This window comes from Carassius gibelio, chromosome A15, assembly GCF_023724105.1.
Source record: "Carassius gibelio isolate Cgi1373 ecotype wild population from Czech Republic chromosome A15, carGib1.2-hapl.c, whole genome shotgun sequence".
NCBI lineage: Eukaryota > Metazoa > Chordata > Actinopteri > Cypriniformes > Cyprinidae > Carassius > Carassius gibelio.
The window spans coordinates 18,022,971-18,045,403 of NC_068385.1; the positions used below are offsets into that span (position 1 = coordinate 18,022,971).

General features: G+C 38.7%; 2 protein-coding genes across 3 annotated transcripts; one reads left to right on the plus strand and one right to left on the minus strand.

Annotated features, from left to right (window-relative positions):
* The first annotated feature begins 636 nt into the window (after window positions 1-636).
* Window positions 637-8,959, plus strand: LOC128028675 (transgelin-like). 2 transcript variants are annotated; one of them, XM_052615964.1, is made up of 6 exons: window positions 669-774; window positions 1,746-1,797; window positions 2,284-2,468; window positions 3,632-3,800; window positions 8,282-8,384; window positions 8,457-8,959. In XM_052615964.1, exons 3-6 carry the CDS (start codon window positions 2,289-2,291, stop codon window positions 8,602-8,604), a joined length of 600 nt encoding a protein of 199 aa, XP_052471924.1. In that variant the 5' UTR covers window positions 669-774; window positions 1,746-1,797; window positions 2,284-2,288; the 3' UTR covers window positions 8,605-8,959. The 2 variants fall into 2 exon arrangements, with proteins under 2 accessions (XP_052471923.1, XP_052471924.1); XM_052615963.1 differs by lacking the exon at window positions 1,746-1,797 and having other exon boundaries at window positions 637-774.
* Window positions 8,960-9,002: 43 nt separating this feature from the next.
* On the minus strand, window positions 9,003-21,894 carry LOC128028653 (proprotein convertase subtilisin/kexin type 7). The gene is made up of 16 exons (XM_052615925.1): window positions 21,727-21,894; window positions 20,695-21,115; window positions 19,551-19,685; window positions 19,306-19,471; window positions 18,593-18,683; window positions 18,412-18,466; window positions 17,304-17,442; window positions 16,290-16,390; window positions 15,759-15,926; window positions 15,526-15,636; window positions 15,348-15,450; window positions 12,996-13,152; window positions 12,794-12,888; window positions 9,927-10,020; window positions 9,716-9,833; window positions 9,003-9,624 (listed from the first exon to the last, which is right to left on the minus strand). The coding sequence occupies exons 2-16, from the start codon at window positions 21,103-21,105 to the stop codon at window positions 9,397-9,399; spliced, it is 2,172 nt and encodes a 723-aa protein (XP_052471885.1). The 5' UTR covers window positions 21,106-21,115; window positions 21,727-21,894; the 3' UTR covers window positions 9,003-9,396.
* Window positions 21,895-22,433: the final 539 nt, after the last annotated feature.

Consider the following 22,433-nt stretch of genomic DNA (forward strand, 5'->3'; position numbering starts at 1 on the left):
GCAGAAGATGAAGTTAACAGTTGGCTCATAGAATTGGACCTTAAAATTAATTGTGACAAAATATAGTATAGCATCGCATGCTTCCAACATTATATAACGTAGTACTGAATGATCGCTGGGGAGAGTATTTTGTACATAGAAGGCCTTGTTAGCGGTTGCTTCCGAAGTCAGTAAATGATTTTGCTTCAGCATTCCTCAGCTCTCTCTTATTTCCCTTCTGCATCGACATCCCAACACAAATGCCTTATATACTGTTCTGCTGACAGACGTGATTTCCTCTGTGCTCTGCATCTGATGTGTATTCATCTGATCTATACACGACATCTGTCACTGTTCCATTTATATCCCTGTCTAAACTCAAAGCCCTCTGCTTACTCCTGCTCCACCTGGAGCCCCAGTATGCGTTCACACAGCCTTCCTCTTTCTCTCTGCTGATGAGGTGATGTGGTATTTGGAGAATTCTGCTCTCTGACCAAACTACAGACTCTTGGCCTGGTTCCTGTCCTCATCCAAGCCTCTTCCCAAATAAGGCTTTGCTTTAACCAAGGTCCGAACTAGAAACCTTGCGTGCAGAGCAGAGAGGAGGGAGGGCTTGAGAAAAAGAGCCTGTCCTTTTAAGGTGTCAATTTCCTTTTCTCTGCCCCCTCTCACCGAATGCCTCGTTTATTATTTCTCTAATGGAAAAGACATCTCCTCTTGAAACTCTGCTGAATATAAAGCTCCAGGGTGACTGGTGCCTGTGCGAACAACAAAGTCATCTTCACTTTCACTAGAGTAAGTATTTTATTTTTTCATATGATTTCAATTCCAAAGTCCTTTCAGTCAGTTATTTTGCTGATTATTGAGGCTTTTAAATTACATAAAGTAACAATCAATGCAACTCTATATGCTCTACAATACATAATCTCAGTAAAGCTATCTTAATGAAAATTACATTTAGTGTTCTTGGTCTTTTTGATTGCAAGTAGTTATATCAAGTTCACTCTTTGATATGTAGCGTGAGCTTCTTCTTTGTTGTGTTGTACATTTTAATTGCAGCGTTTGTCCAAACACATATCTTTCTTCATAAACACTAGTGCAGACCTCAACTGCTCTATGATCACATCATCACTGATGAAGATCAGGGTGAGAAATGACTGTGGAAAAAAAATACATTTCTGTAATAATATACTTAATAAACATAAATAATGTTTATATTTAGTTATGACATTTATTTGTGTGATAGACAAATCTGAGACAAAATTAATTAACCAATCAGTCAGCTTCATGAACAAGCCAACCTGAACAGTGTGGATAAATGCTAATTTTGAGTCTAGATTACAAACAAATAATGCAAAATTGCAATGTTAAACCATATGGAAACTTAAATGACACTTAAAAATGTGTAAATGTCAGTGTATTACAAAATATTAAACAAGCAATTAAAGATTGACATTTCTATCAGCAGTTCACTTTTCTTTACTTTAAATTATTACTTTTTTTCTGGTTTGGAATTTTATAATCTGATGTATAATGTGTATTATATTTGATACATTTATGCTGACTCCAATTGTGGCTTCATTGTCCTTTTCATAATTTAATTTAATAACAAATTATTTTTTATTTAATAATTTATTTAATTTCATTAAATGTTTTGCTGTTTGTCTCCAAATTAATAATTAAAATATAAATTAATCAGTTAAAAAAAGGTGCAGATGTTTGCTGTAATGCTCAAAGGTTGAATGACTTTAAACTCATTCCTTAAGGTCGGGACGTCAGAGGAACTTGGTAAAGCGCAGAATGTTAGCACAGGTGAAGGTGCTGCTCTCGTTTTGTTTGTGTGTGTGTGTGTGATCTGTGCTGAGGTGTGTGACTGTAATTGATGGTGTTTCCGGAGGAGCATGTTCATCTGATCCTGTCTGGTTCAGCTGTACAGTACTGATTTCTCCATCCACCTCCACTCAAGGACTATATGAGCATGTGAATCTCTCAGCTTCTGCCTCTATGGTTGTTTTGTTCAATAGTTTAGCACAAGTTATCCATTTGACACACCATTTTTTTTTTTTATTGTGCTGAACTGTTTGCCATTGGAAATGTTGGACTTTTTACACTACACAACATTTATGAGCATGATTTGGACGTTGATTTTTGCTTTGTGGCTGCTTCCAATTGCATCATTGGCTTTTTCCACATTATTTTGATGGTGATTCGCTTAATTTTAAATTCCAGAAATGATAAGAAATCCGACATGGAACTGCACATGTTAAGAAACTTTGTGTTATACTATTGACCTTCTCTACACAGGGACCATGGCAAACAAGGGTCCATCGTATGGCATGAGCCGCCAAGTGCAGGATAAAATCGAGCAGAAGTACGACCCTGAGCTGGAGGTGCGTCTGGTGGAGTGGATCGGGACACAGTGCGGCTCCGGGGTCGGAAAACCAGAGGCAGGAAAACTGGGATTCCAGGCCTGGCTCAAAGACGGATGTGTAAGCCATGCATGTGTGGTGCTCTCAAGATAATCATGCCAAAAACATGTTGCGTACTTCTAAGAAAAGGCTCCCAAGAAAAAGGCTTTGACAGCATTTTGTCTATCTATCTATGAAAATAATAAACCTTGAGATTTAAAAATCTATTTTCAATAGTGACCTGTCCAAGAAAAAAAAAAAAAAACATTTAAAAATATATATACAGTTACAATCAGTTAAACAAAAAACCAACTGAATTCATTTACCAAGAGCAGCTTGTGAAGATATTATGTTGTTGCTGAATCCAGAAAATGAAGCAGCTTATTTAAACCCTTTTACCCATCTTCATTTAGACCAGTTGGTGACTTTTTCTAAAGCTCACTCCCTAAGAGCACAAGAAGAGCCTGAAAGCCTAGAAGACTTTGAGACGAAGACCTAAGCATCACCCCGGATAACATGTTGAAAGAGGATGAAACTCAAAAAATTGAGATCATTGATAGTTTTCAGTCACTTGACTGGCTCGAGACCTGGTGGACAAAACATCCACAGAACTGCAGCACAAGCCCGTCAACTCTCCATCTGTTCCTATCCACAAATATTTAGATCATCTCTCAAAAGAATAAAACAAAGACGTGAACAAATGCATGTTTTGGCCATTTGCAATACATATAAAACACTCTCTGGAATATTTAAATCACTGGCGGGACATTCTAAAATGTTTGATGAGAAAACACCTAAAGTGCCTTTAAAACAGTGAATTCAGTTCAGTTTATTGATGATGCATGCTTTATACAGGCAAGAAAATGAGTTCAGAATATGAAGTGATGGGAAAACATTTAATATTAAACTGCACATTGCGTTTATATTCTGGATTCATCTGCTTGCCTTGCAAAGTCTGCATCATCAGTAATGTGTGCACTGAATTTAACCTTTAAATACCACCATCTTACTGCAGTACTACTAAAAATAAGTTTTCTCCTCAGTGGAGGAAAGCCTTGTTTTCCCCTTCATGTGAGTGTGATGTCTCGTGAAAGCTTAAATGAATAGGCATTGAAATAAAGACTCCAAAATTGGCATAAGAAATGCTAAGAAGAAGAGAAATCACACCGCACTGATGTTATTATAATATCATTCACAATAATGGCGTCTCTGGAGAGTAATCTGGTCCTCTGTGCCGCTCTCAGGTGTTGTGTGAGCTCATCAATACTCTGTGTAAGGACAAGCCTGTGAAGAAGATCCAGAGCTCCAGCATGGCCTTCAAGCAGATGGAGCAGATCTCACAGTTCCTCAACGCTGCCGAGCGATACGGCGTCGCCAAAACTGACATGTTTCAGACCGTAGATCTGTGGGAGGGTGAGTTAGACCACACACACACACACACACACACACACACACACACACACACACACACACACGCACACACTCACACACACACACACGCACACACACATATTCATGACAAACATTCAGATCTCTGGTCAAATTCTCTATTCAATATATCTGTTTAAATCAGCATTCCTCTATTAACTTAACATTATCAGCTAACTTTAAGTTTGTTAAAGTTGAATCATTTTTAATATATGGCATGAGACTAAGAGCAAAACTAAAATAGCTTATCATATATGCAGTAAACATTTGTGTCTGGTTAACAGGATACTAAACAGTCATACTGTTTCATAGATTTAGTGTGTACTGTAATGCAAAATTAATATTAAAATAAAACATTAATTGTAAAGTTAAAATAATAATAATTGCAAATTGACATGCCCCTCATCCATCACCATTCAATTTCAATGGTTTGTGTAGAATAAAGTAATTAACTCTGACAAACTTTGAAAAGTTGTTATTAAAAATATTTGAGAAAAAAAATAAAAATAAATATAAATAACTTGTTTTAGTTGTTTGTCTTTATTATACCTGTCATAGTTGTTAATCCCCCATCTGAGGGTTGCCCCCCCTAGAATTATAATTAAAAAAAAAACAGCTTTGTATTGTAAATAACAATGTTTTATACTTTAATTGTGTAAGTAGTAAAACAACACAAACACAAATCAATATTCTGCATCATATTATTTAATTATGTGGCAAGTAGCCGTGTAATAAGCGGTATATTGTGCATCCAGCCGGTTTTTCACATGACCACAGCAGCTTGACATGGTCCAGTCTGTCTCCCTGCTGCACTATAGTAGCTATAGTAGTATAGTAGTTCAGGCTTCTTTGTATACATACATCCTTACAAGTACAATTTTAGCTGGATTATTTGTGTCCCCTTAAAGAATGTTATGTTTATTGTCCCCCCCCAACTGTTAGACGAAATTTACGCCGCCAATACCTGTTAATATCAATGTTATATTATCGGAAAAAAGCATTAATCATAATTGTTTTTGTTTACTAAAATTTCTTAGTACAAAATGTAGTAAGGTTTATGTAGTAGGCTAGTTATTTTGCATTTACATTCAACCAAGTAATATCCTCCATCCAACAATTCTTCAAACTGTTTGTGTCCTTTTTTCTCTTTACAAGATCAGGATGAGTTTGTTTCTTCATCAGATTTGTAGAAATGTAGCACAGCATCTGTGTCACTCACAGAAATATTTCACCCCAAATTTAAGATGTATGTAATTTTATTACATGACAAATTCCCATTTATATTTTTTTCATAACTTTGATGAAAACCAATCAAATAAACTTTAAATAACAGAATCTTGTTTGTTTTATAACTCTTACAGAAGATCTTAGTGACAATGAACTAAGGTTTAGATGTTGATTTATTGTTTCATTTGAAGTAACCATGTTAGAGATCAGTGTTTGCTTTAGTTGGGTTCTTGACCCTTGATTTCTGTCTTAGTCTTTTCTCTGGCTGTTATAGCTGTGTGTTTCTAAAACACATTTGTTGTAACTCAAAAGCCCAGAAGAAATGCCATCAGGTGTTCACCTGTACCTAGGTGTAGGTTGTTATACTTTATATCGGTGATGATAATCATCAATTATTGAGCTGTACAGAGTCTAGTCTCTGATGATATAGGTGTTGAGTAATTTGATTGATTATCATAAAAGTGATTCTAAGAGCCAGTGGTTCTGTAATAATCAGTTAATCTGAATAACTTTTCAAACAGTGTGGTCTTCTACGGTGTCAAACAGTCACACAAAGACATCAATAATCAGAATATGAACCTCAACAATGGTGACCATAAAAAAATGCTGCAGAGCATGCTGGTCGCCATGGATGAGTTCTGTACTACAATAGTACCCAGAATGCATTGCAGCATGTTTTTTCGTCACCATTGTAGAGGTTAATATTCTGATTATTGATGTCTGTGTTTGACCAGTTACTGGCATAGAAGAAAAATGTATGTGTACAAAAATGTTTGGAATTTACTTGAATATTAACTGATTATCACAGAATCACTGGCTCTTAATCTCACTTTTACAAGGTCCACTTCTACTAATTACACAACACCTACTTCATCAGAGATTAGACTCTGTACAGTTCAATAATTGATGATTATCATCACCGATATAAGGTATAACAGTCTACACCTAGGTACAGGTTAACACCTGATGGCATTTCTTCTGGGCTTTTGAGTTACAACAAATGTGTTTTAGAAACACACAGCTATAACAGCCAGAGAAAAGACTAAAACAGAAATCAAGGGTCAAGAGCCCAACTAAAGCAAACACTGATCTCTAACATGGTTACTTCAAATGAAACAATAAATCAACATCTAAACCTTAGTTCATTCTCAATAAGATCTTCTGTAAGAGTTATAAAACAAACAAGATTCTGTTATTTAAAGTTTATTTGATTGGTTTTCATCAAAGTTATGAAAAAAATATAAATGGGAATTTGTTAGTAATAAAATTACATAAATCTTAAATTTGGGGTGAAATATTTCTGTGAGTGTATCAGCTGTTTGGACTCATTCTGACGGCACCCATTCACTGCAGAGCATCCACTGATGAGACACTGATGCAATGCTAAATTTCATTAATGGAACAGCATTGCCATTTTGTTTTATTTTTAAAAAACTATTTGACAATGCTAGAATTGACTTATCCTTTTTCTATTGTTTTTACATTTGTGATAGGGTTAAAATAATAATGCTTTAGGTTCAGAATCAGTAACAACAACTATAACAATATATTTTGAATTTCAAGCCATAGCTTAAGAAAAATTTGAAGAGCAAAAGCATGAAAACATTATACATATGATACTTTGGGCCTGAGGGGTGGAAAATATGATTTGCTATTAGTTCAGCAATAACCTTTCAAATGAAATGATTATAGCCCAGCTGGGATGATTGATGTTACATTCAAACCACAATAAAATAATCCCTTAATTACCAAAATACCCATAATTCCAAAACAAAAATCTCTTTGCATATTAACTGGCTTCTTCTGTTGCCAAAAAATATATCAAATCAATTTAGGACGGTCTCCCTGCTAAGAGAAACAAAACCAGTTCAGATCTACGTGCATCTTCATAGCTTGCATGTGCACAAGAGTTAGGGCTGCAGGATTAATCTCATGTGATTGTCATGCGTGTATCATCAGTGAAGCCGGTTCTGTGATTAGCAGTAAATGTCCATCACCTGGTTTCAAATTGAGCGGCACTTCCCAGATAGATTTTTTTTTTTTTTGTTCTAAAATGTTCTAAGAACATTTCCTAATATAGTAACAATGTTTTTAGTGGGTAGTTTTATTTTTGTTTCCATATCGTTCTCTCAAAAGATAGGATAACGTTCTCTAAAACATTCTAAAAGTGTTTATTAATAACATTATTAGAACATTATCCCCCATCATTCTAAGTAAGATTTAAGCAGAGGTTTAGATGTTGATGTCTGTTTCAAAGTAATAGTTTGGTCTGATGTCACCATAATGGTGATAAGTGTTGGCTTTAGTTGTGTAATTTGACACTTGACTTGTCAGTGTTGTTCTTTAGCTGCTGTAGTCTTTATTAACGCAAAAACAGCAAGAGAGCATGTGGTTCGATGGTGCTGATTGTTAAGTGTTATTTATTAAAGTGACTCAATGGGTCAACAGCCTGACAACCAGCTGAATTTAAAGCAGATTAATTTCAAGGATTCAAGGACAAAGAAAAAAGCATTGCGGCATGAAGCATGTCACCATTGTTGAGATTCTTACACTAATTTTGAGGTCTCTGTGTGTCTAAGCACTCTGAGGTTCAAAGTGATTCTTGAAAAATGTAATTTAAAAAGATCAGACAGTAATAAATAACATAAATCTGCAGGATCTTGTGTATTGCAACACATCTGCTATAGTCACTAATATTAAATTAATAGGTTAGACTTCTGATAAAAACTGGTGATCAGATTGTTATATAAGGAAATTTTTAATATCAGCAAGTGACCATCAACACCTCTGTTAATCTCAATAAGAACTGTTTTACATATCTGACAGAAATAAATCTTGTTTATAATAAGTGAAGAAGGTAGTACTGTTTTTGGAGTATTTCCGCTAGAGTTTGACACCAAACAGAGGTTGGGTTTTCACTTTTAACCAACATCTGACTTCTGAGCAATGTCAGTCCACATCTAGTGTGATGGGAAGCCGTAGTTCGCTGACAAGCTGCGCAATATCGCATTCATAATCTCAGATAAATCACATGCAGTCATGAACGTGATATTGCGTCGCTTGTCAGCGAACTACGGCTCTGTATATTAAGTGCAGCTCCATTCGAAAACAGCTGATGGACATTTACTGCTAATCACAGAACCATCTTTACTGATGAGACACGCATGACAATCACAGGCGATTAATCGTGCAGCCCTAACAAGAGCTGTGTTTAATCTCGCTGCTGCTGCTGTGGTCAGGGAAGGACTTGGCCGCGGTGCAGAGGACACTCACGGCTCTGGGCAGCATCGCCGTTACTAAAGATGACGGCTTCTTCCGTGGAGACCCCAGCTGGTTCTTCAAGTGAGTCCCGCTGACCACACACACGCTTCTGAGTCAAGATACACACGTTACACATCTGCTCTCTGCTTGCAGGACAGCTCAGGAGAACCGGAGAGACTTCTCTGATGACCAGCTGAAGCAAGGGAAGAATGTCATCGGTCTGCAGATGGGATCCAATAAAGGGGCGACCCAGTCTGGCATGACGGGCTACGGCAGACCCCGACAGATCCTGAACCCATGAGTCCTTCATCAGCTCCCGAGCATCCCTGCATCCCAGCGGCTGGACTGCAGACGTGCAAGAGGACCAGACCGTGTACATCACATAAATAAAGAATAACAACACTCACCACTAAAACAAGTTTCCATATCCAGTGTCACTCCTTGCTTGTGGAACATATCTGGCCAAATTACATTTCTTTGTGTTTGATCGCAGTGCATCATGATTGTGTGGTCTAATATTCAGTTTGTGATTTCAGATCAATCTTATGTTTCACTACCTGTCACACAGAAAGACTTCTCACCAGCCGATCAATTCCTCATAGACACAATCAAGCTTCACTCCTCACTTTAAAGAAATAAAATTAGTTTGCAATCAACATTTTGTGTGTAACCCATGCAGAGAGAAGAGAGATACTGAAACAACTTCCCTTTAGTTTTTATTCAAACCCCATCTCAGTTGCTGATCACAAGAATACCACACTTCAAGTAAAAAAATCAGTAAAATACCTGCAGGTAAGCAGTTTAAATCTCTTTCCGTCTTTCAAAATTCAAGTGTCGGAGGTATTTATAGACCTATTAGTGACACATTCGATGCGTCACCGTCGAGAAGAAAGTCATTTATATTAAACTCCACCAAATATCATTCACACGCACTCTCTCGATCATACATGCACTGAAGGTTTCAAATACTGCACTCAAAGTCAGGCACTCTCAGAAGACAACATTGTCATGAACACATCAGCAAATCAATCAAAGACGACAACTGAGGCCACTCAAAATGCTCGAAGAAGAACAGAAGGAGCGGAGACACGTGCTACGTGTCCTCATCCGCAGCGATGAGCGGGACTTTGTCCTCGTTGTCCGTCTCGGGCTGGATCTGCACCACCTGACTGTCCTCGAGGCCTGTGGATACGGCCTGAAAGCCTCGTCCCCGTCCCGTCTCCGCCGTGCTGCATCCACGCCAGTCCCAGAGCGTGAGGGTCACCTCCAGCGTGTAATAGAGCGACCAGAAGAGAGCGAAACAGCCCAGCAGCAGCAGAGACTGCAGAGCACAACACACCATCATTACACACTACACACTGTACAGTCAGTTACACACGTGACCATGCTGGGGTTTCCAGGAGCACACACACCTTCAGGCTGTTCGAGGTGAACGGGCTCACGATTTCAGGAGGAACGTCGATACCAGGAGGACAGGGAAGAGCAAAACTGCTGTCCAGATACTGTCCACCCATGGCCTCCTCAACAACCCTGACCAAACACACACACACACACAGGAGACGTATTAACACTGATTCAGGACTATACTGCTGAAGCATTCATCTTTCACCGTCTGTAGCTCACCTCCGCCTGTCCTTCACCTGCTGAGGAGACAGAGACGAGCCGTACAGAGTGAGTCTCCAGCGCTTCAGGACGCCCGACGGCAGACTCGGCTCTTCTGAAAGACAGAAACACTCAATGTTAGTTCATTCTCATTCTTATGCAACAATATTGATTCAGAAATCCCAAGAATCGATAAGTCTAGCTGCTCAGAAAGTGAACGGAGAATTGTAGCAGCTCCCAGCCAGTAAATGGCAATAAGATTTGTGATGTTATTTTTGATATGAAACAATGTCTCAGATTTCCCAGATTTTACAATATTCGAATATTAAATGGCGTTTTGGCGCGGTTTAGAGTGTAAAGTTCGACTTTAATAGAAGTTACAGCATGAAATAAACACAAATGAACATCCGAATGTGTGTTAAAAGAAAGAGTACAGCTTACAGAAAGCTGCTGTGTCATCGCTCAATCAGCGTTTCAATCACAGGAAAGATGACAATAGCTCGTAAACAATCTGTGGCGTCATGTTACATTTACATCAGAAAAACATATTCCATGACCATGAACTTTGAATTTTGTTAAATATGCAACATATAACATTAGGATACACACACACACACATAAATAAATAAATAAATTATATATATATATATATATATATATATAATAAGGGTATATATATAAGGGCTGGTAATTTAACGCGTTAATTAGATTAATTTTAATTACATTCAAACTGTACTGTTTACTGTACTGATCTAAAGTGAGGAGAACACAGTGATAGTTTGCTCCGTCCAAACACCTGAGCTTTTGAGAGCGGTTTCCTCGAGCGGGCGCAGGCTTGAGTTGGTAGCCTACTACTGGTACTGTAAAAAGACAATTTTACAAACTCACTGGACCTACAGATCTCTACAAATCTACAGGATCTAAACGCAGCTTGTATCATAGGAGACCTGTGCTGGCAAAATGAGATATTGTCGTATTCACCTCCTCCATTATAATGCCTTCAGAATGATGTATGATTTGTTGGAACCGATTGAAAATGACTGAGCTACACCTGTTTGAAGACGATAGAGTCAGCAAAGTCAATTTAGAGGAAAATCTAGTTAAAAGTTTTCTGAAGGTTACACCTGCAACGCTGCATCTTCTCCTCCACTTCTTTACTTTATAATAATCACTGTATTAGTAGTCACAATAATTATTTATTTTATCTTTGTTGTTATAAATCAGAACAAATGCAAAAAACAAAAAACAAAAAAACGGTACAACAAATATAAGAAAAAAATAGTGCAAATTAGTCTTGTCATGGTACCAAAATGTCAATATTCGGTACTGATACCAGTGAAAATCCATGGTTCTCGGTATCAATTTCGGTACTAAAGCAAAACACAAAAATATGCTAATTAAAATTTAAATCACTAAAATAAAACCAATTCCATTCTTTATACTTAACAATTGTGTTTAAAGATTTTCTACAAGTAATTTAATTATGAAAAGTTGCACCCAAATTTAATTTGTCTTTTAATGAATGAAATTTAAATTAATTTTATTTTTTGGTAAATAAAGGGGATTTGCTATTAAAATTTAAACATGGAAGAAACCTTGTGTGATTTATTTCTTTAAAAAAGTAAGTTGTATTATTTTTTTCAACAGTAGTAGCAGTATCACATACATTCTACTAAATAATAGTAATATTTCTAGCACAATGCCTTTATGTAAAAATGAACTTTTATTTTGATGGGCTACTTTTAAATTGACACTGGTTTTACTCAAATGAAATGCTTGTGAAGTGACTCAAATACATAAACAACATCACCAGAACTGTTCTGTGTGCTCTTTACTGCTAGCGTCATGTTCTTCAGTCTCTGTAGTAAACAAACCATTCATTCATTCATTCACACACGCAGGATTCAGATTTCAACCAACATTTACAGACACTGTACTGGTCCTTTGACAAATTCCGTGACTGTCCATATTAAAATGTAAGTTGAATTTTCATGACTGGATTTTGAGTTTCCTTCTACGTTTTCTTCTTCGCTGAAATCATAGCGCTGCATGCGTCAAGATCCGGATTGACCAGGTACCCTCGGTACCACCGCTACTTAAGACCCCGCGGAAACCCTGATTTCTTCATTTTACAAATAATCAAATGTAAAAATCGCTTTATAAACGGATTATTACAACTACAAGAGCAGTTCAGTAAAGAAAAGAGAGTGATTCCCTCTTCTCTTTCATTGTCAGATCAACATTAATGAGGCGGCCTGTATGAAGACATACTGTAATGAAAGGATCTAATATAAATGTTACACATCAGATGTTTTCCCCCAAACGTTCACTTAAGACATCACGGATTATGTTTACGTGAATACTGTAATTCTGTGTATTTATTAGGATCGCGCGCTTCGGATGACAGACAATGTGAGAAGCGAGCGGAGAAAAGGCGCTCCTCTCAGAAAACACACAAATAAAGGAAACTTAACATCTAAAATGATTATTTGGAGCATTGGGACCACTAGAGGGCTTAATAAACTCATTTTTGTCAAAACCTCAAATCGACATTTAGCACTTTTCATTTTTTGCCTGTAGCTCAAAATTAGCCCATGCACCTTCTGACTCATTCAGAACAGGTCACGTATAATATCCTTTTAGTTTAGTACTGCTTGCAAGTAATGCGGTTTCTTTGCCCCGGCAAGCTTTGTCTCGTTCAAAAGATATTTTATTTCAGTTCATAGCAGCTAGCGTTACTGTGGACAGTTGCCCCTGAAACACTTGGCAAAGACCAAAACATTGCTTTGCCAAATTAGCCTGTTAGAAAAGCCATTATTCCGGCTATAAACAGTAATGTTTTAGTTTTTTAACAGTTAAAATATGAGTTGAGCAGTGGTATGTCTTACTGTGGTCAGTGATGTTTAGGGTGTACTGTCCCTCGGCTCTTTCTCCCCAGCATCGCACTGTGGAAAACGTCCAGTCTGTGTATCCAGTCGTATCTCTGCTCAAACAACACACCGGGTGTTACAGGCGGCCCGACCGGTTCAGACGGGGTGTGTGTGTGTGTGTGTGTGTGTGTGTGTGAATCAGAAGTGTGTGGGCACTCACACATCCAGCGGTCTCCGGGCCCCGATCAGAGAGCTCATTCCACTGGGACAGACGAGCCAGATCTCCACGCTCCCACGCCGAGGATGAGCGATCGTCACTGTGACAGACACGTGCTCCAGCGTCTGCATGCCAGACTGCCTCAGATCAGACACAGACACTACAAACACACAGATTTAACAAGAGCTGTATTTCTGAAACATGCTCCTCACTGTCATTTCACCACTGATATGACGCAATTACAAAGAGAGCAGAAACAAGTGCATTCATTCATGACGTCTGATCAACGCATTAACATCTGAATACTAGTTCACCTTCACGTTAAACCACTTAAATAATCAGGCTTTAGTCAGACATCAAACTTGCAAGGTTAAACTAGGTGAGCAATTCAGACCAATTATTTTGTACTGTATAAAAACTACATTGCCAAGGGTCATGTGATTTAATAGTTTTTGTACATTTCTAGACCAGAAAATGTGTTATTGTAATGATGAAATGGCCCCTAACCCTTTTATAGTTTACTGTGGTTATTAAAGGTTTAATAAGTCAGAAATCACTTTTATTTCTGTACAGAGCTGCAGTGACATGTCAATATTGAGCTTGATATGTTCCCGCTGACGCAGTGATGCTGCTGCTACACACATCCATGCTTTACAATAACACGACTGCAGGAAGAGCGTGAGAGAGAGAGAAGTTCATCATGGTAAACTATTACAGAATAAATGCTACAGGTTCATTATGTGTCAGTAACAAACACTGCTGACAAAGACATCTCTTCTCCTATGACACTAGAGCAAATAATGACAACGATCCTATCGCTTCTCTCCGTTGAAGTCACAAGAAGTGAGAAAAGACCAACTTATGAATGCCCTTCTTATGGTTTGAAATGAATCCCATATTAGATCAGAAAACTGTTAATATTTTGGTCAGACTTTTGTTTGAGAACCATATCCCGCTACGAACTATTAACTGTGACTTTTGCCTCAACAAACTCCTGATGTGCTGCTTATTAATAGTTAGTAAGGTAGTTATGTAGTGGTTAGGCTTGTTGCGATAGTCGGTGTTACCGGTGATACACGGTGTTTAAACCACCTACCGGTCATAGCACTGGACCACCGGCACCGTGCCCATCGTGTTGAAGTTTTAGCCTATAGCAATAAAGCACTTCATTCAGTTAGTGACTACGTGCCTTCGTAATTTAGCGTAAGCGGAACGAGCGCCGCAGTAAAGCAGCAGGTGTCCGATTTCATTTATCATTTGAGGAGAGTGAGGCGAGCGAACTGGCAAAGGATGGCGGAAGATCTGGTTTCAAAGCGAAATGCAAAAGCACCTTTTTGGAAATATTTTGGATTCAAACCAAATGCCAACAGGGAACCTGAAAACGTAGGCTACCTAATTTAAGGAAGTTTTTGATGTTCGCTCGTTTCATATTCGATGGTTGTGCGTTGTTTTTTATTTATTTTTTTGCTGAAAAAGGCAGGCACTTTATTTAACGAATAGTGAATTTTGTATATAATTTCTTGTTTGATACTTGCAATTACTTGTTAATAAATGCACTTTAAAGGTGTTTCAGTGCTTTTGTTTAGTTTTTGCATGGTGTGTTAAGTTATTATTCATTTTGCAACAAAGATGTGTGTAATACAAGCGAGTGTCTTGTTGTTTTGTGTATTTTTATTAATAATAAAATAAATTAACGCATGGTTAATTCAAACAAATGCTACTGAATTGCCGCTAATTAAAGTGAAAGTAAATTGAGATGTGTGCACATCTGCACGACCGCATTTTCGGCCACCCGAAATCCCCGACGACACGCAACCCCGGTGACACCGGGATTACCGGTTTTTTTTTTTACACGTCGATTAACCGGTGGAAAAAATCCGTCACCGCAACATCCCTAGTAGTGGTCGACCGATATATCACCGAGGCCGATATTTGGCTTTTTTTTTTCTTTTTTTTTATATCGGCACCGGCCGATAATTTTTTCTGCTTGGCCGATGTGTTAGAGGCGGGACTTTTATTTTGGCGACTCTGAGAGCGACAGCACCTAAACACACACAGTGCTCTCATATCAGCTTTATATCCGCTATCGACCCCCTGCTTTCCAAGATATCGGCATCAGCTGTCAAAAACGCACATCGGTCGATGTGTATGACATTGGTATGTGTTGGGGTTAGGATTAAAGGATCTGAAATGTAGTCAAGCATATTTATGCTTTAATATGTGCTTACTAATCAACAGCCAATGTGCCATTAATATGCACGCTAACAAGCAACTAGTTAATAGCGAGATCTGGTCTTTAAAATAAAGTGTTACCAATCATTCATTTCAGTGTGCTACTCCATATAAATCTCTTACCATTCCAGGTGTGCGTGAGAGTTTTGTTATACTCTGGGATGTCCTCGTTGGCCTTTAAAACCGGGCTCTGGTAGGACACCAAGAAGGGGACGGACTCCCAGACCTGCCAGAGACACACATACAGACTCTCAGATGCTTGATGAAGCCTGTGTTTCTCTGGAAGCTGTGATAGATCTACCTTAGCAGCATTAACCAGCCTCCAGGCGTTCAGCAAACCGAAGCCGTACTTGTGACTGTGGTGGAAACCAGCTCCATTGATTCCCCAGTCGGCCTGAGCGTCAGCGTCATGCTGGAGACACAGACACACCTCCACGTTAAACCAGTAGCAGTAGTAAAACATCAACGCCTCAATTAACATCATTAGAGGATATGACAGCAGCGTATTCTGTAGATTAAGGAGGGGTGTGTGACCTGTGTAGCGGTGTAGGTGATGATGTGCTGGACGTCCCTCCAGCTCAGACAGGGCCGCACCTGCAGCATGAGCGCCACCATCCCAGCAGCCAGAGGAGCAGCCGCTGACGTCCCTGTGTGTCCGTCTGTGCAGCCTGTGCCGCTCTGCAGAGACCAGTCCGACGTCACCTGACACAAACACATCAGGAGACCCATCTCAAACATCTACATCCTCTGGGGACTTCTCCAGTCATCTGATGACCCTAAACTCTGAACCTGCAAGCTCACGCTCATCTGCATAGCCACGCCCACATCTCAACATCCAATCAGCTTCCAGAGCCTCTAACAGCAGCTGCAGTGATGCAATGACTCAACCAAATGCTGATTGGGTCTTGTATTCAGAAGGCGGGGCTTATTCTGCCATATTGTGTGTTGTGATTAGGGATGGGTATCGTTTGCATTTCATCGATACCGATGTGTTTATCGATACCGATACTGTTATCAATACTATTTGGTGCAAAAAACATATGAATGCAGGTTACTGATACTCACTATACTGCGCAGCTGTCTGCTCCCGCTGCTGAACGTCACGGCCAACATCGACGCACACTCTTCTGCATAAAACGGCCTTTTGCCATTCTCATCAACCGCGCCTGCAATTACACATCATCTTATAAAGAGCCTTCATTTCTTAAAGGGACAGTTCACCCAAAAAATAAAAATCGCTGTTAGTTTACTCATCCTCATGCCATCGGAGATGCTTGTGACTGTATTTCTTCAGAAGAACACTAAAGATTTTGAGCAGAAACCTTGGCTGGTACAAATATCTGATTGATCAGTTTGTTTATGAAATCACACAGTGGCGTGATGAATACGCAATGATATTATTAAAGCACCCAATAATGATGGAAAATGTAGATGTTTTACATGTCTTAATCATATAAAGTGAATAAACTTGTCTTCATCAACTCACTTTTTTTTTATAAACCATGAGAAACCATAAAAACGTTCATATTGCCCCTTCATAGAAAGTGGTCGGTCTGAATTCGATGAACTGGTTCAGTTTGTTCACCAAAAAGAATCGGTTCAAAAGAATGATTCGTTCGTGAAGCAGACATCTCTCCAGACTCCTTGCCTGAGGATTACAGATGGTAATGTAGTAAACAATGTACAGTTTCTTGCACAGACTCATCGTTTTGCTTCATAAGACCTCAGTATATCGTCAGGAGCCACAGGGATTCATTTTGTGTTTCCTGACATACTTTTTTTGATTCTCAAAGTGACAGAAGCTGTTGACTTGCATTTTATGAACCACCAAGGGCCACAGTTTTAGTTAAAAATCTGTTCTGCTGAAGAAAACAAGTCCAGGGTGAGTTAATTAACAGCAGGTTTTCACTTATATATATATATATATATAATATAACACATATAGAAATACAGATGATATTACAAATATTTAAAAAATACGAAATTAAGATTGTGGGCTGAAATCTGATTCAGAACTGCTCCTCTTTGATCAGGTAAGGTTTAGACACTCGTAACGGAGCTGATAAAGCAGTCCATTACCAACAGTGACGGTGTAGATGGAGTTAGCATATCCGTCATAGTTGCAGTCGTCTTCATACTGTCCTCCGTTACCACTGGCCACGACGAAGATGCTCCCGAAACCTCTCCTGCCTGCGATGACCCCGTGCTGCAGCGCCGCCTGTCAACACACACAGGAGTCAGTGTTAAAACTGGACTCAAACATGGATTAATAGAGGTGCACGATTAATATCGGCCGATAATTAGTGTGCATCTCGTCAGTAAAGCAGCTGATAATCGCTGATGTCAGTAAACAACAGCTCAGTGTAGTAACAGCTGCTCTATGTGTAACAATAACTCCTGATGGTATTTACCTCTGATTAGAGAACCGGCTTTACTGATGAGATGCGCATTAATTATCGGCCGATATTCATCATGCTCCCCTATCGATTAATAACTCAAAACCATTGATGGCTGAACTCTAAAGATATAAAGCTGTTCGAAAGTTTGAGAACAGTAAGATTTGTAATGTGTTTTAAAAGAAGCCTCTTCTGCTCATCAAGGCTGCATTTATTCGACCAAAAATACGGTATTGTTAAATATTAGCATTTGAAATAATGTTTTTTTCTATTTTAATACACTTTAAACTAATTTATTCCTGTGATGCACAGCTGTATTTTCAGCATCATTACTCCAGTCTTCAGTGTCACATGATCTTCTATCATGAAAATACACTGATTTATTATCGATTTAGAACCATTGTTTTTGCTGCTTCACATTTTTTTTTTTTTGAACCGGTGATAATTTTTTCAGGATTCTGTTGAAAATATAATATTTCACAATATTTCTGTTTATTTCGTATTTCTGATCAAATAAATGCAGCCTCGATGAGCAGAAGACTCTTCTTCAAAAGCATGAATGGATCTTACAGCAGTGTATCTGTAATGGCAGAAAATGCATCTTGTTTTAAATGCACCCGTTTGATTTAATGTAAGGGTCATATTGGCATGTGTAGGCTATGGCTGAAGCACCAGCACTTTATTTTGGTGCAAAAACAGAGAACCAAAATCATTGCTGAGGTGAAACCAGTCAAATGGAGAAGGATGCATGCATTCCTCTGATGAACTGATGAAGCTTTAGATGACCTAACCTTTCCTAAGGGATGCGGTCCATCAACTGTACGGCCGTCATCATCCGGACCCCAGCTACAGAACAAAATACACACGTTACCCACTTCAGTAAACTCTAAAATAAAAATTCCTAAATCCTGCAGAAATATCACTGTTAGTTAGTGTTAACTGAAGTAGCTAAACAGTGTTAACAAAGAGCACCTGCAGCTGTAGACGTCATTGACTTGGTAATGCTTATTAAAAGCAACAGCCTCCATGCTGTCTGTGAGGGGTCCGTCCAAAACTCTGATGCCTACCAGGACACACACACACACACACACACACACAAAGGTTTGTTATACGTTCTATTCACACGCCGTTCCGGTTCTGCTGAATGAGTCTGGAACATGTCGATCAAAAACACATTGGAGGAAGGTGGAGGAAGGAGCGATGTCACATGTATGCATAGGAATATGAGATATAATGTGATCATCAACTATAAACAGCATACAAACTAAAACTGCCTAATTTTAGTGAGTGAGATGTTGATCCAGGACGTGGTGAAGGACTGAGAAGCTCTGGAGGAGTTGATGGATTGGTGCTGATCATCCCACTGAATATGATCCAGATGTAGGACTTCATAAAAACATGATTTTATCTTTCATCATTATTGCAATCTCCGATATTCATAAAACAATAGTCTCGGGGCCATGTAATATTAATCAAAAACGCTGCCAGGGAAAGAGTTAAAATACACGCAAGCAAATTATTTATTAAAAAAAAAGAACACGTGCATTTAACATTTACAATTTTCTTGTCTACAATGGATGTTCTCATTAATCTATCAATTAGTAATCAATATATCTGCCCTACGAAGCAATCTATGACTAGATTTACTTTTATCCAAATGAGGAATTCTGATTGAGTTGCCTGACCTGCGACCCTGGCTCCGAATGCGACTCCGACGGCGCAGAAGCTGTTGTTGGAGACGGCGGCGATCTCTCCGGCGCAGCGCGTGCCGTGATGGTTATCACTGTTACCGTCAGGGTGAGGCATGGGGTCAGGGTCGTTCGAGTTCAGGTCATAACTACCCTCAGGACTCTAGGAAACACAGAGCTGCAGTTAAAGCTTCAGAACACGCACTGAAGCTGACAGACTCCAGAGGTCAGAGGTTCCTCACATAGTTGGGCTGAAGATCTGGCAGTGTGTGCTGAAGGCCGTCGTCCACCACGACCACAGTGACCCCCGCACCGGTGATGTTCCTCTCCCACACACCCGTCACATTGATGTCCATTCCTCGCTTCACATCGTTGTGCTGTGAGAGCAGAAGAGATGAGAGACGGATGAAATCTGACGGCTTCCACACTATCATGATTTATACATTTACTAACTAATATATTTTACTTCATGAAATCGTTTTTAATTTTTTTTCAAATTTAATTTGACTCCCATTTTACTGGACTATATTTTAATGGTTAAATGAAAATTAATTTAAATCTATTGCATGTCTAATTAATTGAAATTGCATAGAACGTTTTATTTTTCCTAAATTCTGTTTTCAATTTTATGGATTCCATTTTAATTGTTTAATTTTAATAATCAAGAGCAGGTCTAATCAACTGCATTCATAAAACTATATTTATTATTATTAATTAATTATTATTATTATATACTATATAATTTATTATTTAATTTATTATCATTTCTACAGTAATATGGCCCTATAAAATATTTTATTTACTAATATAATTTAATTTTTTATTTATTTGTTTTATTACCCGTGTTCTTTTCTGGATTTATGATTTAATACTAATGATCAAAATCAGTCGTAACCAAATTAAGGTATGAAACATTAATTCTTAATATTTTATAATGTAAATCAAGCTAATGAAAAATAAACATCTATTTATTTATTTATTATTAAGTCCAAAACATAAGTTTACTGTTAAAATTAAAACATTAAAACAAAGTTACAATTTTTATTTATTTCTTTTTAAATGAAGTTTAAAACTAAATGTTTTTATTATTATAACTATTAATATCATCACTATTATTACTTTGGGAATACATTCTACTGTACAATAGCAACAGAAGCATAATTTCTTCCAATTAAACCAGACTTTTATTTTGACAGAAGGAAATATTTCTCAGATTAAATGCTTATATGATATAACTCATATCGAAATAGTGTTTTTGAGCTTCAATGATTACAGACACTAGATATGATTGCGTTTCCAGCCCTTTTGATATATTCATCCAAAACACACACTTTTATGACTAGAGTGCGTAATTGTGTGCAGTATTTAATGCCCCACAGTACTCACCAGGTGCCACTGGCTGGGGTATCTGGGGTCATTGAAGGTCAGGCTCCTCTTGGAGCGTCTGAGGATGTGTTCCTGTGAGTGCCAGAGCACATGAGGGTTTCGGTCCAGAGCTGACTCTGTGGAGTGCACGTCTGTGCTGTCCTCCGGTCGCTGACAGAGCAGGTAGTGTCCCTCCAGCTGCCCGATCTGCCCGTGGCTCTCCAGACCCAGCTCCTCCGCCACGCTGTGTGCCAGCCGCTCCAGAGCCGTCACTGAGCCAGCGCTGAGCCGCACCGCCCAGGACCGGCCCGGCCCGCAGGACGAGGACACCCCAGAGGAGGAGAAGATGGAGTGTGTGTGCAGCGGCGGAGCGGCGAGGAGCAGCAGATGATAGAGACGGAGACACATCTGGAGGGAGGACGCCATGTGCATATCAGACCAGCTGACCGGGACACACACACACACACACAGAGAGAGAGAGAAAGACACACACACAAACGTCAGAGACCACATTAATGGTCAGGGATGCTTTCATTTAAAGGGACAGTCCACCCAAAAATGGTTTGGTTCTTCCGTGGAAAGCAAAAGAAGACATTCTGAACAATGTTGGTCTCCAAACACTTACTGGTAGCCACTGACTTCCATTGTAGGGAAAATAAATAATAAAAATTCAATGAAAGTCAATGGGTACCAGCAAGTGTTCGGAGACCAAGATTATTGGTGTTTTGAGACTGGACCTCTGAACACATCCTCGTGTGTTTAGTTCGTGTTTCAGGTGAGTGTGAAGTGTAAAGGCTTTGACAACACTGAACTGAACAAATATTTGTCATGGACAGAGAGAGAGAAACCGGAAGACGTCGAAACATGCCGCACCGATCATTAAAACACATTCTAATCCATGAGTCAGTTGGGTAAAGCACGTGTTAACGGATTCATATACTAAATACACAATGGAAAACATTAGTTTTAGTAGTTATCTCAGCACTGACGAAAACGAAACCTCCTACTGTCAGGTCAGAAATAAAGAATTAAACGTCGAGACGCTCATCTTACCTTCTGGTAACGTCAAAGTGCTTCGCTATCGTCTGTCTGCTTTATTTCCGATCTGTTTAGAGTCATTATTCGACATAAACTCAATCCGCGACATCACTCGAGCAGGGAACTCAATCTGCTCGACACTTCCGCATGCGTCATCTGCTGCGTCACATCCGATGTGTGATCGAATATGGCAAGCCGTTTTAGCGTAAACTGTTCCCAACGTTACTCGCCGTAATTGCATTTTTACTAGTATCAATTCAGTTATAGAGCTCTCTAATTTAATTCTTGCTAGTAAAAATGTAAATTACAGAGCTCTCTAATTAAATTATTACTAGTTAGAAATCTAGTTACAGAGCTCTATAATTGTATTCTTACTGGTAAAAACTTGTATTCAGTAGATGCAAAACAGATTTTCCCATTCCCCTTTCAAATCACGCCTGTGGGATACACTTCAAAATAAAGTGAATTGATAGCATTTTCATTGTGTCAGAATGACCGTAAGAGTGAGATTACAGTTCGGAAAGGTTTTGTTTTAATAATTTATCACTTAATTAATTCACACCTTATTATTATTTCTTATCACAAAAATCTAATTTGGTGTGTATTATGCACTGTAACATGCATAGAATTTGAGCTACATGTTATAGGCCAATTCATAACTTAATCGTCACTCTTGACAAATGTCTTTCTTTTTTTCATTCCTTCTTTCTCTCTCTCTGTCA